Genomic DNA, 13418 nt, shown 5'->3' with positions numbered 1-13418 from the left:
GTTTTTGGGGATAAAAAGAAAGTAAGACACTGTCTTACTTTCGGGGAAACACGGTAACAAGTTCTTTCCCTTGTCTCATCAGACATAGCATGTTCTCCCACAGACTTCTAGCCGATTTAATATAAATGTTGGCAAACCATAGCCAGGCTTAGATGTTTTTCTTTGTAAGAAAGGGTTTCCATCTTGCCACCCTACCCCAGGGCCCAGACATATGAGGGATATGGGAGATGGTTGTCACATGCACTACACAACCAGTACTTGGAGAAATTCCTGCAGCTCCTTTAAGCTCCTGCAGTCCCCTCACCTCCTGGACCATTTTTCCTCCGAGCTTCTCATCACTTTTTGTCACTGTTCTGCCAAATTTAATCCACTTCTTGATGACCGTCTTTACTGTGTTCCATGGTAAATGCCTTGGAAATTTTTTGGTACCCATCTCCTTTTAACAATCTGGTCCCTTTGATGTGTTGTAAGCTCTTTACGGACCATGGCTTGTGCTGAAAAATGCAACTAAGATAATGTCAGGAAAATCCTCCTAGAGCAACTGAACTTTATATAGGCTAAGAATCACTTTACATAATGACGGCGGAGTACTGATTACTATTTAACATGAATTTAAATATGATTGGTTGATTCTGAACACACCCACAACCTCAAAAATAAGAGGGTGTTCAATTATGCAACCCCATTATTTTAGTTTTATTATTTTTATTTTCCACCCTAAATGATTTCAGTTGTTTTTCAATGAAATTGTACAGATAACGGGTCACATGGAAGGTGGAAGTAAATCTGAAATTATCTTTTTTTTACATGTGAAAAACATGGCATTTAATCAGGGATGTGTAGATTTTTTTTATCCACTGTGTGTATATAAAATATGCACTAAGAACTACGAAATGATGTTGAAAATGATGACGCTGTGAAATACAATGTTACAAAATATTACAAAGTTTCAGGACTTTTCATTATATTTTCATTATATAATTAAGCTTTATTTACATTCAAGTCGGAAAACCAAACTTTTTTTTCCATTCCTAGTTTCTCTATGCACTATTGTAGGTCTGCAAATCCCTTCACAATGCATTCCCGTTGTTTACCAACCCGCATTCTCTTAACTCAGTCAATGATCATTGCATCTCATCCTTCTTTATTACATCCTCTCACTCCCATTTGCAGGACTTATCTTATGATGCACACATTCTGTGGAGCTCATTGCCCCTGACAATTTGACTTGCCCCTAACATTCACAATTTTAAGCATGTGTCTTGAAAACTAATTTCTTCAAGGAGACCCATGCCACATAACCATTGTCCAGGACTCATACACAAACTGAGTGGTCACAGGGCCCCAGTACATCCTGTCATCAACTAGCTACCCCTTGCTGCATCACTCTGCACTATACATCCATGTTGGCTCAGATATTGACTGGGTGACAGACTAGTGCAGCTTTATTTATATTCCTATTGCCAATACGAGGGTCTGGCAGTTGACAGATCTCGGGGAAGAGTGATCAGACATGTTGGAATTGAACATGTCAAGTCCTGTGTTCCTCCAGGAGATAAGCCACTGCCAGTAGTCTGGTAGTAGCTTATTGCCCTCTCCTTATTGAAAACACATGGATGCTTGGTCTCAGCAGAGTCAGAATGAATATCTGTTTACCAAATAAGCATATGGTCAACATCATATTCAAGATCAGGAAATAGCCAGTACATAGAGGATAGAGAAAGGAGCCTTTCGCCAAGTATTGTTATCGGTGGGTATAGGAGCACAAGTGATATTTATTCAGCTTGGTTAAGAATAAGTACTTTATCACAATGGGATGACCTAATCATCTGGGTTTCTGTCTACAGGCAGCAAGCTCTACTGGCTGCAATCAGTGAAAAAGATGCAAACATCGCCTTGCTGGAACTATCTGCCTCAAAAAAGAAGAAAACACAGGATGAGGTGATTGCTCTCAAGAGAGAGAAGGACAGGCTAGTCCACCAGCTGAAACAGCAGGTATGTTCTAGAACAAGTATGAATGTCTTATCGTTGGGGTCAAGTGATCTGTCATCAGAAGTACTTCAGACTTTGGGCACTTAAACAGAGGGAATTGAATGTGTGCACTGTATTTTTTGGTGCACTGCCTACTGTATTGGTTTTCTCATTGAATTCATTTAGTAGACTGCACAGTACCAGGGAATGTTGTCTGGTCCAACTCTTCTTGGCAATGCAATATCACAGACTGAGATGTTGGGTAGCAGCAGAGAGATAGGTAAGAATACTCTTGCCTATACAGTTGACTGACTCACAAAGTAAGGCAAAGAGCGAGTAGTGCCTTATGCGAGTACCTGCCCGCTCGTCTCTAAAGATTAGGGTGCCGGCGGGGAGCGGCGGGGGAGAGCGGGGAGGAATGGTGGTAGATCTCTCTCTCACTCTCCCCCCCCCCCTTCCAGCTCCTCCGTGCTCACTCCCGCAACTCACTGCTCTCCCCCACCGGCACCCGAATCTTTAGAGATGAGCGGGCAGGTACTCACATAAGGCACTACTCGCTCGAGTAGTTTGCCTTAGTGAGTACGCTCGCTCATCTCTAGTGCGTACCTTACTCTTGAGCTGGTAGTTGATGCACTAAAATCCACATGTTTGAAGGCTATTATATATAATGGAAAGAAAGCACAGAAAATACAATTATGATCAAACAGGAAACTTCACATATTAAAAGATAACATTTATTAGATATGCATTAAAATCCTTTAAATCTCTAAGATATAAAACAGATTCACTGACCAATGAAAGTCATGTCACTTGATAAATACCTAACCATTAAGTGCAAATCTGCAGATGCCATCCACAATATGCTTTTTTTTAAGAGCATTTTTACTCACAATTAAATTAAACTGCTTAGAGGGGCAGTCACATTGTCCAAAAGAAGCGGAGATTAGTAATACAATTTTTCTTTCCCTAAACTGATCCTATTCTTACTGCCTATAAGTAGCATAGCCTACCTGAGAAGGACGACCCCACTTCTCGTTGGCTAAACCTTTTATTGTCCTATATTACACCTTTTGGAAACAACAAAAAGTTTCAGTCACCAGAAATAGACTGAATTTGCCCACTGATACATGCTTCATTCAGGGATATACTGGTTCTAAATTATGGCAGTCTAGATACATAGCACAAACACCCTATTGATGGCCTTCCGTAGGGTGTCAGTGCTGTGTACCATTACAGCCTTAACTGACTGAAGCTTTTCGTTGTTTCCAAAGGGTGCAATAGTGGATACTGAATAGTTTAGCCACTAAGAAGCGAAGTCGTCCTTCTCAGGGTGGTTACTCTTCTTACAGGGAGAGAGCATAGGATCAGTTTAAGGACAGATAAAATTGTGTCACTAATCCCAACTTCTTTTGGACAATGTAGCTGCACCTCTGATGAATTGGCTTTGAAGAGCGATTCATTTAATCATGAGTAAAAACGCTCTTAAAAATAAATCATATTGTTAGTGATATCCACAGGTTTGCATTTAATGGTTATGTATTTATCAAGTGACATGGCTTTGGTTGGTCGGTGTGAATGTGTTTTATAGATTTAAGAGATTTTAATGCATATCTAATAAATTTTATGCTTTAATATAGGATTTTTTTCTGGCTGTGATTCCATCAAATATAATCCAGAATTGGATTGCCATTAACTTTAAAATATGTCAAGGTATGTCAGACATTGATACAATCATGATCCCAACACTAGTACTACCAGAACATAAAAATACATATTATTGAGCACCACTATAAGTTTTGCAATAGCCTTCTTTCCCAATAGCTTCAGTAAATCTAAATCTATTAATGTTAGCCAAACACTCCAATGTTTATGGGATTTACCAACAATCTAATGTGTTTGGGGATGGCAACTGCCCTTTATTTCCACTGTTGTTGGGGAAAGCAAGGACTAAGCATGTTGAAATCTACAGTATGTTGGGATCCATTTCCCCATTGAGAGATACGTGTTGCCTGGTGTGTCTTGTAGCTTCCTATCTGTTGAAATAAATTTGCGTGCTCAAACAAGTGGTCATATTGATGGAGGCATTATGGGAGATAGTTGTCTTATGAGTATGAGCAGCATATAAGGGCTGATGACATCATTTTATTTTACCAACAACCACGTTGTCTGATACTTCAGTCTTATGTCACGAGCTCCAAATACTGACATTAGGATCTTTATCAGACCTGAGATATAGCTTGATTAAAGTATTTCATTTTGCAATGCATTTGCCCTTGTGCCACTCATTATGCCTTCGTCCATTCTTCAGGCACCTTGTATGAAAGATCCATGGATGAAAGAAATACTGCCATCGGCGTGAATGAGTGTAAATATCCATGGGGACTGCATGTTCTGCCTGTGACAAAATATGTTCCTATGTAGTAAAAAACTACTTCCAGCTTGTATCAGCCATGTAATTATATTGCTGTAAGAGCCAATTAAGAACTTTCCATTGCTTCATTAAAAGCAGTTCAACTTCACTGGAGTTAACCCTTTGTACTATTATATTTCGATGCACAACTTGAACTTAGGGTTTATTTAGACGGGCATAACTTTTGTCTGTGTCTGCAAAGTACTGCACACTTGACAGCCCGCAGACTTTTTATAGTCAATAGACATGTGTTTGTCAATCAATGATTGTGTAGAGAAATGGAGTGCACATAGATGACATACCTGCATGTTCCATTTTTCAGGGACCGTTGCTCAGCAACACTAGTAAGAAAAACAATTGGGCCTCTTTTTGTTTTTATTCGCTCGCAAGAAAAAATGTATGACAAATGGAAGTTTAAAAAAAGTGACTGCTGCAGCCAATCACTGGCTATAGGAGGTCACTGCTGTGGCCACTGATTGGCTGCAGTAGACACTTTTCGTAGTCAGCAACAACCACGAAGGACAAAGTGGTTATGAAGCGATTTCAAGTTGTGGCAAAATAAGGCCCTTTAATAGGGCCTTAAACAGAGTAACCAATCATACATATGTTTATTATTTAACCTTGAGAGCTGACGTAGTTCATGTTTTACAAGGTTCATACAATTCATTTTAGAGCCGGCTCCTGACATTTGAGAACTTACGTAGTAATACTCAGTAGTACAGAACATATCTGTCATATAATTAGGCCTCCTAAGATTTGCTGAATTTGTATATGGGTAAATCTTCCTGTTTAAAGTATTTTAAAGTGCTCATACACATGGCCATGTCACAAGTCTGTGCATATATACGCGTTTCAAGGTCAGCAGACCCCTTCCTCAGTACTTGCTGGAGACACACTGTCAGCATTCACACGTCTCCCTAGCAAATACTGAGGAAGCGGTCTACTGACCTTTAAACGCGTGTATATATGCTAGTTTTTAAATAAACAGAAATAATTGGCACATATCCATTTCATGTGATTGTACACGTGTTTAGGTCGTGCAGTATACCCCAATCTTTTAACCATTTTGGAATTTTGATGTCTAAACATTTACCCAGTTGGGTATGATGGTACTTGGGGTTGGCTGCACCTACTGTATATGGAGATTTTTCCCTTTAGTCAAAGCCTTTAATGACCAATATTCTACGTAACATATGACTCAACTTCCTGTATTACATAGGCTTTCTTCCATAGAGGCAGACATGTCAACTCAGTTTTACAGGGAGTCACCCTATTATTAACCTTTATTACCCAGTCACCCAATGATATATAGTTTTCACTGTGTTACTGAGGAGGGAGGCTAAAAGTAGGGCACAGAAGCAAAAAAAAAAACCTAACAACAAAATCAGCCATTACTGATGATACTATCTATCTATCTATCTATCTATCTATCTATCTATCTATCTATCTATCACTACTCACTCCGTCTGGGCAACTCTAAGAGGTATTTAGCCATTACTATAATATAATTCCATAGAAATCAAAATTCCCAATGCACCAGGCATCGTCTGAAATGTAGCGTTTTTTGAAAACGCTCTTTTGAGGCTAAAGCATTGTCGTAGCTTTTGCATTTGATCATTACGAATGCAGTGATACCAAAATTGTAAATTTTTTTACATACTTAGTAGGGAAAAAGTGGGGTATTGACTGTATTTTTTTATTTTCTTTGCATTTTTAGACTATTTGTTTGCTTTCTACTTTTATTAGGGATTTGATGTTCATCACTTTTGATTATTTTATAATACACTACAATACTTCAATACTGCAGTGTATTATATAGAATATGAAGCTCAGCCAGAGGCTGAATCCCACAGGCCTCTGAAGATGGCAGATCTGCAGGCCATCCTCAAGCCTCCGGGTGCCATAGCAACCCAATAGGAGACTACAATCGTATTGTGGAGTTTTAATGGGTGACAGTGGGAGTCTCCTTCCTATGTCAGCCCTTAACGATCACACAGACGGCAGCATGTACAGAGTTTAATGGCTGCGATCCGCGATCATTAGACTGCTGGGCCCCTGCTTCATGCAGTGCCATAAATATGCATATGTATCAGAATTAAACCCCTTAAGGGTCTCCATTCAAGATTTCAAGTTATCCTTTATCCGTAAGATAAGGGGATAACTTGCTGACTGGTGGTGGTCTCACCACTGAGAAATCAAGAATAGGGGTCTAGTGTCCACTGTTCTGCTAACTGTGGGATTGCTGAACCCCCTGCAATGAGTAAAAGACTGAATGAAGTGCTGGTTGTGCAGGCGCACCAGCACTCTATTCACTTTCAATGGGACTGCCGAGATACCCGAGCAGCCAGCGCTCCTTTCAGAGTGATGTCATAGTGGGAGGAGAAGCGACCCCTGCAGTGACAGGAAAGTGGCACATGGGAATCCCATTCTCCAAATCAGTGAGCTGTAAGACTCCCACGATCATCAAGTTATCCCCTCTCCTGTGGATAAGTCATAATTTGAAATCTTGGTAAAACCCCTTTAAAGGGCACCATAAAAGGCATATAGGTGGTTGTTAAAGGGTTAAGGCCTGAGCCAGACTCAACTGTTGACATATTTTTGCACATCTTCGGTGTCTGTAGCTGGACAGAGAAATGTAGCTTGGCCTCTATCTAATATATCTTACCTGTCAATATCCATCTTTATTAGAGATGAGCGAACGTACTCGTCCGAGCTTGATACTCGTTCGAGTATTAGCGTGTTCGAGATGCTCGTTACTCGTGACGAGTACCACGCGATGTTCGAGTTACTTTCACTTTCATCTCTGAGACGTTAGCGCGCTTTTCTGGCCAATAGAAAGACAGGGAAGGCATTACAACTTCCCCCTGCGACGTTCAAGCCCTATACCACCCCCCTGCAGTGAGTGGCTGGCGAGATCAGGTGTCACCCGAGTATAAAAATCGGCCCCTCCCGCGGCTCGCCACAGATGCATTCTGACATAGAGGAGGGAAAGTGCTGTTGGTGCCGGAGCTGCTATAGGGAGAGTGTTTGGAGTATTTTTGGCTTCAAGAACCCCAACAGTCCTTCTTAGGGCCACATCTAACCGTGTGCAGTACTGTAGAGGCTGCTTTTTGCAGTGTTGCACTTTTTTTTTTTTTGTATATCGGCCGTGCAGAGCATTGCGCCCTGCAGTAATTATACATACTCCAGGGTCAGTAGTGGTGGTGAGGCAGGGACAGAAGACATATATTGTGAGGCAGGGACAGAAGACATATATTGTGAGGCAGGGACAGAAGACATATATTTATTGAATATAGGCAGTGGGCCTTTCCAAAAACATTTGGGGAAAAAAATCTATTTGGGCTGCCTGTGACTGTCCTCAGTGTTCTGGGTCTGTGCTGGGTGTAGTTGTCCTCCTAATTCATACGCAGTCAGCTAAGTGTTACAGCAGGCTTGCCCAAAATTATTTCCTGGCTCTGTGTTGGCTGTTACATCACATTCCAGTCCACAGTGCAACAGTCTGCAGTTATTTTACATACTCCAGGGCCAGTAGTGGTGACGCAGGGACAGAAGACATATACAGTGTATATAGGGCAGTGGGCCTTTCCAAAAACATTTGGGGGGAAAAAATCTATTTGGGCTGCCTGTGACTGTCCTCAGTGTTCTGGGTCTGTGCTGGGTGTAGTTGTCCTCCTAATTCATACGCAGTCAGCTAAGTGTTACAGCAGGCTTGCGCAAAATTATTTCCTGGCGTTCCGTAAGCGAAGTCAGCCTCCAACCACAGGCCAATAAGCGGCACATTTAATTACAGCGTTCTGTTTCTGCACTACTGGTAATACACCATGCTGAGGGGTAGGGGTAGGCCTAGAGGATGTGGACGCGGGCGAGGACGCGGAGGCCCAAGTCAGGGTGTGGGCACAGGCCGAGCTCCTGATCCAGGTGTATCGCAGCCGACTGCTGCGGGATTAGGAGAGAGGCACGTTTCTGGCATCCCCACATTCATCTCACAATTAATGGGTCCACGCGGTAGACCTTTATTAGAAAATGAGCAGTGTGAGCAGGTCCTGTCGTGGATGGCAGAAAGTGCATCCAGCAATCTATCGTCCACCCAGAGTTCTGCGCCGTCCACTGCTGCAACTCTGAATCCTCTGGCTGCTGCTCCTCCTTCCTCCCAGCCTCCTCACTCCATTACAATGACACATTCTGAGGAGCGGGCAGACTCCCAGGAACTGTTCTCGGGCCCCTGCTCAGATTGGGCAGCAATGGTTCCTCTCCCACCCGAGGAGTTTATCGTGACTGATGCCCAACCTTTGGAAAGTTCCCGGGGTCCGGGGGATGAGGCTGGGGACTTCCGGCAACTGTCTCAAGACCTTTCAGTGGGTGAGGAGGATGATGACGATGAGACACAGTTGTCTATCAGTGAGGTAGTAGTAAGGGCAGTAAGTCTGAGGGAGGAGCGCACAGAGGATTCGGAGGAAGAGCAGCAGGACGATGAGGTGACTGACCCCACCTGGTTTGCTACACCTACTGAGGACAGGTCTTTAGAGGGGGAGGCAAGGGCAGCAGCAGGGCAGGTTGCAAGAGGCAGTGCGGTGGCCAGGGGTAGAGGCAGGGCAAGACCGAATAATCCACCAACTGTTTCCCAAAGCGCCCCCTCGCGCCATGCCACCCTGCAGAGGCCGAGGTGCTCAAAGGTCTGGCAGTTTTTCACTGAGAGTGCAGACGACTGACGAACAGTGGTGTATAACCTTTGTCGCGCCAAGATCAGCCGGGGAGCCACCACCACCAGCCTCACCACCACCAGCATGCGCAGACATATGATGGCCAAGCACCCCACAAGGTGGGACGAAGGCCGTTCACCGCCTCCGGTTTGCACCGCTGCCTCTCCCCCTGTGCCCCAACCTGCCACTGAGATCCAACCCCCCTCTCAGGGCACAGGCACTACCGTCTCCTGGCCTGCACCCACACCCTCACCTCCGCTGTCCTCGGCCCCATCCACCAATGTCTGTCAGCGCACCGTCCAGCCGTCGCTAGCACAAGTGTTGGAGCGCAAGCGCAAGTACGCCGCCACGCACCCGCACGCTCAAGCGTTAAACGTGCACATAGCCAAATTTATCAGCCTGGAGATGCTGCCGTATAGGGTTGTGGAAACGGAGTCTTTCAAAAGTATGATGGCGGCGGCGGCCCCGCGCTACTCAGTTCTCAGTCGCCACTACTTTTCCCGATGTGCTGTCCCAGCCCTGCACGACCACGTCTCCCGCAACATTGTACGCGCCCTCACCAACGCGGTTACTGGCAAGGTCCACTTAACAACGGACACGTGGACAAGCACAGGCGGGCAGGGCCACTACATCTCCCTGACGGCACATTGGGTGAATTTAGTGGAGGCTGGGACAGAGTCAGAGCCTGGGACCGCTCACGTCCTACCCACCCCCAGAATTGCGGGCCCCAGCTCGGTGGTGGTATCTGCGGCGGTGTATGCTTCCTCAACTAAACCACCCTCCTCCTCCTCCTACGCAACCTCTGTCTCGCAATCAAGATGTGTCAGCAGCAGCACGTCGCCAGCAGTCGGTGTCGCGCGGCATGGCAGCACAGCGGTGGGCAAGCGTCAGCAGGCCGTGCTGAAACTACTCAGCTTAGGAGATAAGAGGCACACGGCCCACGAACTGCTGCAGAGTCTGACAGAGCAGACCGACCGCTGGCTTGCGCCACTGAGCCTCCAACCGGGCATGGTCGTGTGTGACAACGGCCGTAACCTGGTGGCGGCTCTGCAGCTCGGCAGCCTCACGCACGTGCCATGCCTGGCCCACGTCTTTAATTTGATGGTTCAGCGCTTTCTGAAAAGCTACCCACGCTTGTCAGACCTGCTCGGAAAGGTGCGCCGGCTCTGCGCACATTTCCGCAAGTCCCATACGGACCCTGCAACATCGGTTTCATCTGCTAGTGCACCGACTGCTGTGCGACGTGCCCACACGGTGGAACTCTACGCTCCACATATTGGCCAGGCTCTATGAGCAGCGTAGAGCTATAGTGGAATACCAACTCCAACATGGGCGGCGCAGTGGGAGTCAGCCTCCTCAATTCTTTACAGAAGACTGGGCCTGGTTGGCAGACATCTGCCAGGTCCTTGGAAACTTTGAGGAGTCTACCCAGATGGTGAGCGGCGATGCTGCAATCATTAGCGTCACCATTCCTCTGCTATGCCTCTTGAGAAGTTCCCTGCAAAGTATAAAGGCAGACGCTTTGCGCTCGGAAACAGAGGCGGGGGAAGACAGTATGTCGCTGGATAGTCAGAGCACCCTCCTGTCTATATCTCAGCGCGTTGAGGAGGAGGAGCATGAGGAAGATGAGGAGGAGGGGGAAGAGACAGCTTGGCCCACTGCTGAGGGTACATCCTTTCAGCGTGTGTGGCCTGAGGAGGAGGAGGAGGACGAGGAGAATCCTGAAAGTGATCTTCCTAGTGAGGACAGCCATGTGTTGCGTACAGGTACCCTGGCACACATGGCTGACTTCATGTTAGGATGCCTTTCTCGTGACCCTCGCGTTACACGCATTCTGGCCACTACGGATTACTGGGTGTACACACTGCTCGACCCACGGTATAAGGAGAATCTTTCCACTCTCATACCCGAAGAGGCAAGGGGTTCGAGAGTGATGCTATACCACAGGACCCTGGCGGACAAACTGATGGTAAAATTCCCATCCGACAGCGCTAGTGGCCGAAGGCGCAGTTCCGAGGGCCAGGTAGCAGGGGAGGCGCAGAGATCAGGCAGCATGTACAGCACAGGCAGGGGAACACTCTCTAAGGTCTTTGACAGCTTTCTGGCTCCCCAGCAAGACTGTGTCATGGCTCCCCAGTCAAGGCTGAGTCGGCGGGAGCACTGTAAAAGGATGGTGAGGGAGTACGTAGCCGATCGCATGACCGTTCTCCGTGACGCCTCTGCCCCCTACAACTACTGGGTGTCGAAGCTGGACACGTGGCCTGAACTCGCGCTGTATGCCCTGGAGGTGCTTGCTTGTCCTGTGGCTAGCGTCTTGTCAGAGAGGGTGTTTAGTGCGGCTGGGGGAATCATCACAGATAAGCGTACCCGCCTGTCAACCGACAGTGCCGACAGGCTTACACTCATCAAGATGAACAAAGCCTGGATTTCCCCAGACTTCTCTTCTCCACCAGCGGACAGCAGCGATACCTAAACAATACGTAGGCTGCACCCGCGGATGGAAGTATTGTTCTCTATCACCATCAAAAACGTGGACCTTTTAGCTTCATCAATCTGTGTATAATATTCATCCTCCTCCTCCTGCTCCTCCTCCTGAAACCTGACGTAATCACGCCGAACGGGAAATTTTTCTTAGGCCCACAAGGCTCACTCATCTAATTTTTGTAAACAATTTTTATACGTTTCAATGCTCATTAAAGCGTTGAAACTTTCACCTGAACCAATTTTTATTTTAACTGGGCTGCCTCCAGGCCTAGTTACAAAGTAAGCCACATTAACCAAAGCGATTAATGGATTTCACCTGTCCTCTTGGTTGGGCATGGGCAATTTTTCTGAGGTACATTAGTACTGTTGGTACACCAATTTTTGGGGGCCCTCGCCTACAGTGTAATCCAATTAATTTTTTGCCCACCTGCATTAAAGCTGACGTTACATCAGCTGTGTTGGGCACTGCAATGGGATATATTTATGTCCCGCTGGTGGGTTCCAGGGAGCCACCCATGCTGTGGGTCCACAGGGAGTTGTAACTGCATGTGTCTACTTCTAAAGAACCCCAGTCTGACTGGGGCATGCAGTGTGGGCCGAAGCCCACCTGCATTTAATCGGACGTTACCTCAGCTGTGATGGGCACTGCAATGGGATACATTTATGTACAGCCGGTGGGTTCCAGGGAGCCACCCATGCTGTGGGTGCACACGGAATTCCCATTGCGGAGTTGTACCTGCCTGTGACTATTTATAAAAAACCGCGGTCTGACTGGGGCATGCAGACACCTTGACAGAATGAATAGTGTGTGGCACATAGGTTCCCCATTGCTATGCCCACGTGTGCAGCTCCTGATGGAGGTGGCACAGGATTGGATTTCTCATTGCTTCTGTACAGCATTGTGGGCTATCGCCCCGCCTCTTTTAAAGAGGGTCGCTGCCTAGCCGTGCCAACCCTCTGCAGTGTGTGCCTGCGGTTCCTCCTCATGGCAGACGCACTTATAAATAGACATGAGTGTGGCGTGGCATGAGGGCAGCTGAAGGCTGCGCAGGGACAGTTTGGTGTGCGCTGTGGACACTGGGTCATGCGGGGGGGGGGGGGGGGGGGGTTGGTCAGCATGTAACCCAGGAGAAGTGGCAGCTGAGTGTCATGCAGGCAGTGATTGTGCTTTGTTGGAGGTAGTGTGGTGCTTAGCTAAGGTATGCATTGCTAATGAGGGCTTTTCAGAAGTAAAAGTTTTTTTTGGGGGGGGGCCCACTCTTGCCGCTATTGTGGCTTAATAGTGGGACCTGGGAACTTGAGATGCAGCCCAACATGTAGCCCCCTCGCCTGCCCTATCCGTTGCTGTGTCATTCCCATCACTTTCTTGAATTGCCCAGATTTTCACAAATGAAAACCTTAGCGAGCATCGGCGATATACAAAAATGCTCGGGTCGCCCATTGACTTCAATGGGGTTCGTTACTCGAAACGAACCCTCGAGCATCGCGATAATTTCTTCCCGAGTAACGAGCACCCGAGCATTTTGGTGCTCGCTCATCTCTAATCTTTATCAATCACTTTAAAATAATCAAAATCAAATGAGTATTTGGACAATATGTATGAGGAGGGAGGCCTAGTGAGACGGCAAGAGAGGTGGCTGTCCCATTTGTGTCGCCCCCACATTTCACTGTGTATAGCCATGCAATAATTTTTCATGGCAGCGATCATATCATTACAGTGAGCGGGTAAAGTGCTTTTCGTCTTTATAGCTAAGATGAAAGTTCTCTAAGAAGTTGCGAAAATGATGCCTAGACAAGCACATTTAATACCGAAAAAGTTGAACCTCATAAACGTGGAGGTAACTTTTACAGGT

The 13418-nt window shown here is 46.3% G+C and overlaps 1 protein-coding gene across 1 annotated transcript in view; it reads left to right on the top strand.

Moving 5' to 3' along the window:
- Positions 1-13418, top strand: part of ERC2 (ELKS/RAB6-interacting/CAST family member 2) — a 991327-nt gene that overhangs the window by 654434 nt on the left and 323475 nt on the right. The window contains exon 14 of the mRNA XM_066594594.1: positions 1848-1995. Coding sequence (XP_066450691.1) covers positions 1848-1995 — 148 coding nt within the window. The remainder of the gene's footprint in view (positions 1-1847; positions 1996-13418) is intronic.

Source organism: Eleutherodactylus coqui, chromosome 3 (genome assembly GCF_035609145.1).
Source record: "Eleutherodactylus coqui strain aEleCoq1 chromosome 3, aEleCoq1.hap1, whole genome shotgun sequence".
NCBI classification, from domain to species: Eukaryota; Metazoa; Chordata; class Amphibia; order Anura; family Eleutherodactylidae; genus Eleutherodactylus; species Eleutherodactylus coqui.
The sequence above is the reverse complement of the archived record's forward strand: the minus strand, read 5'-3'. Positions and strand labels throughout refer to the sequence as shown.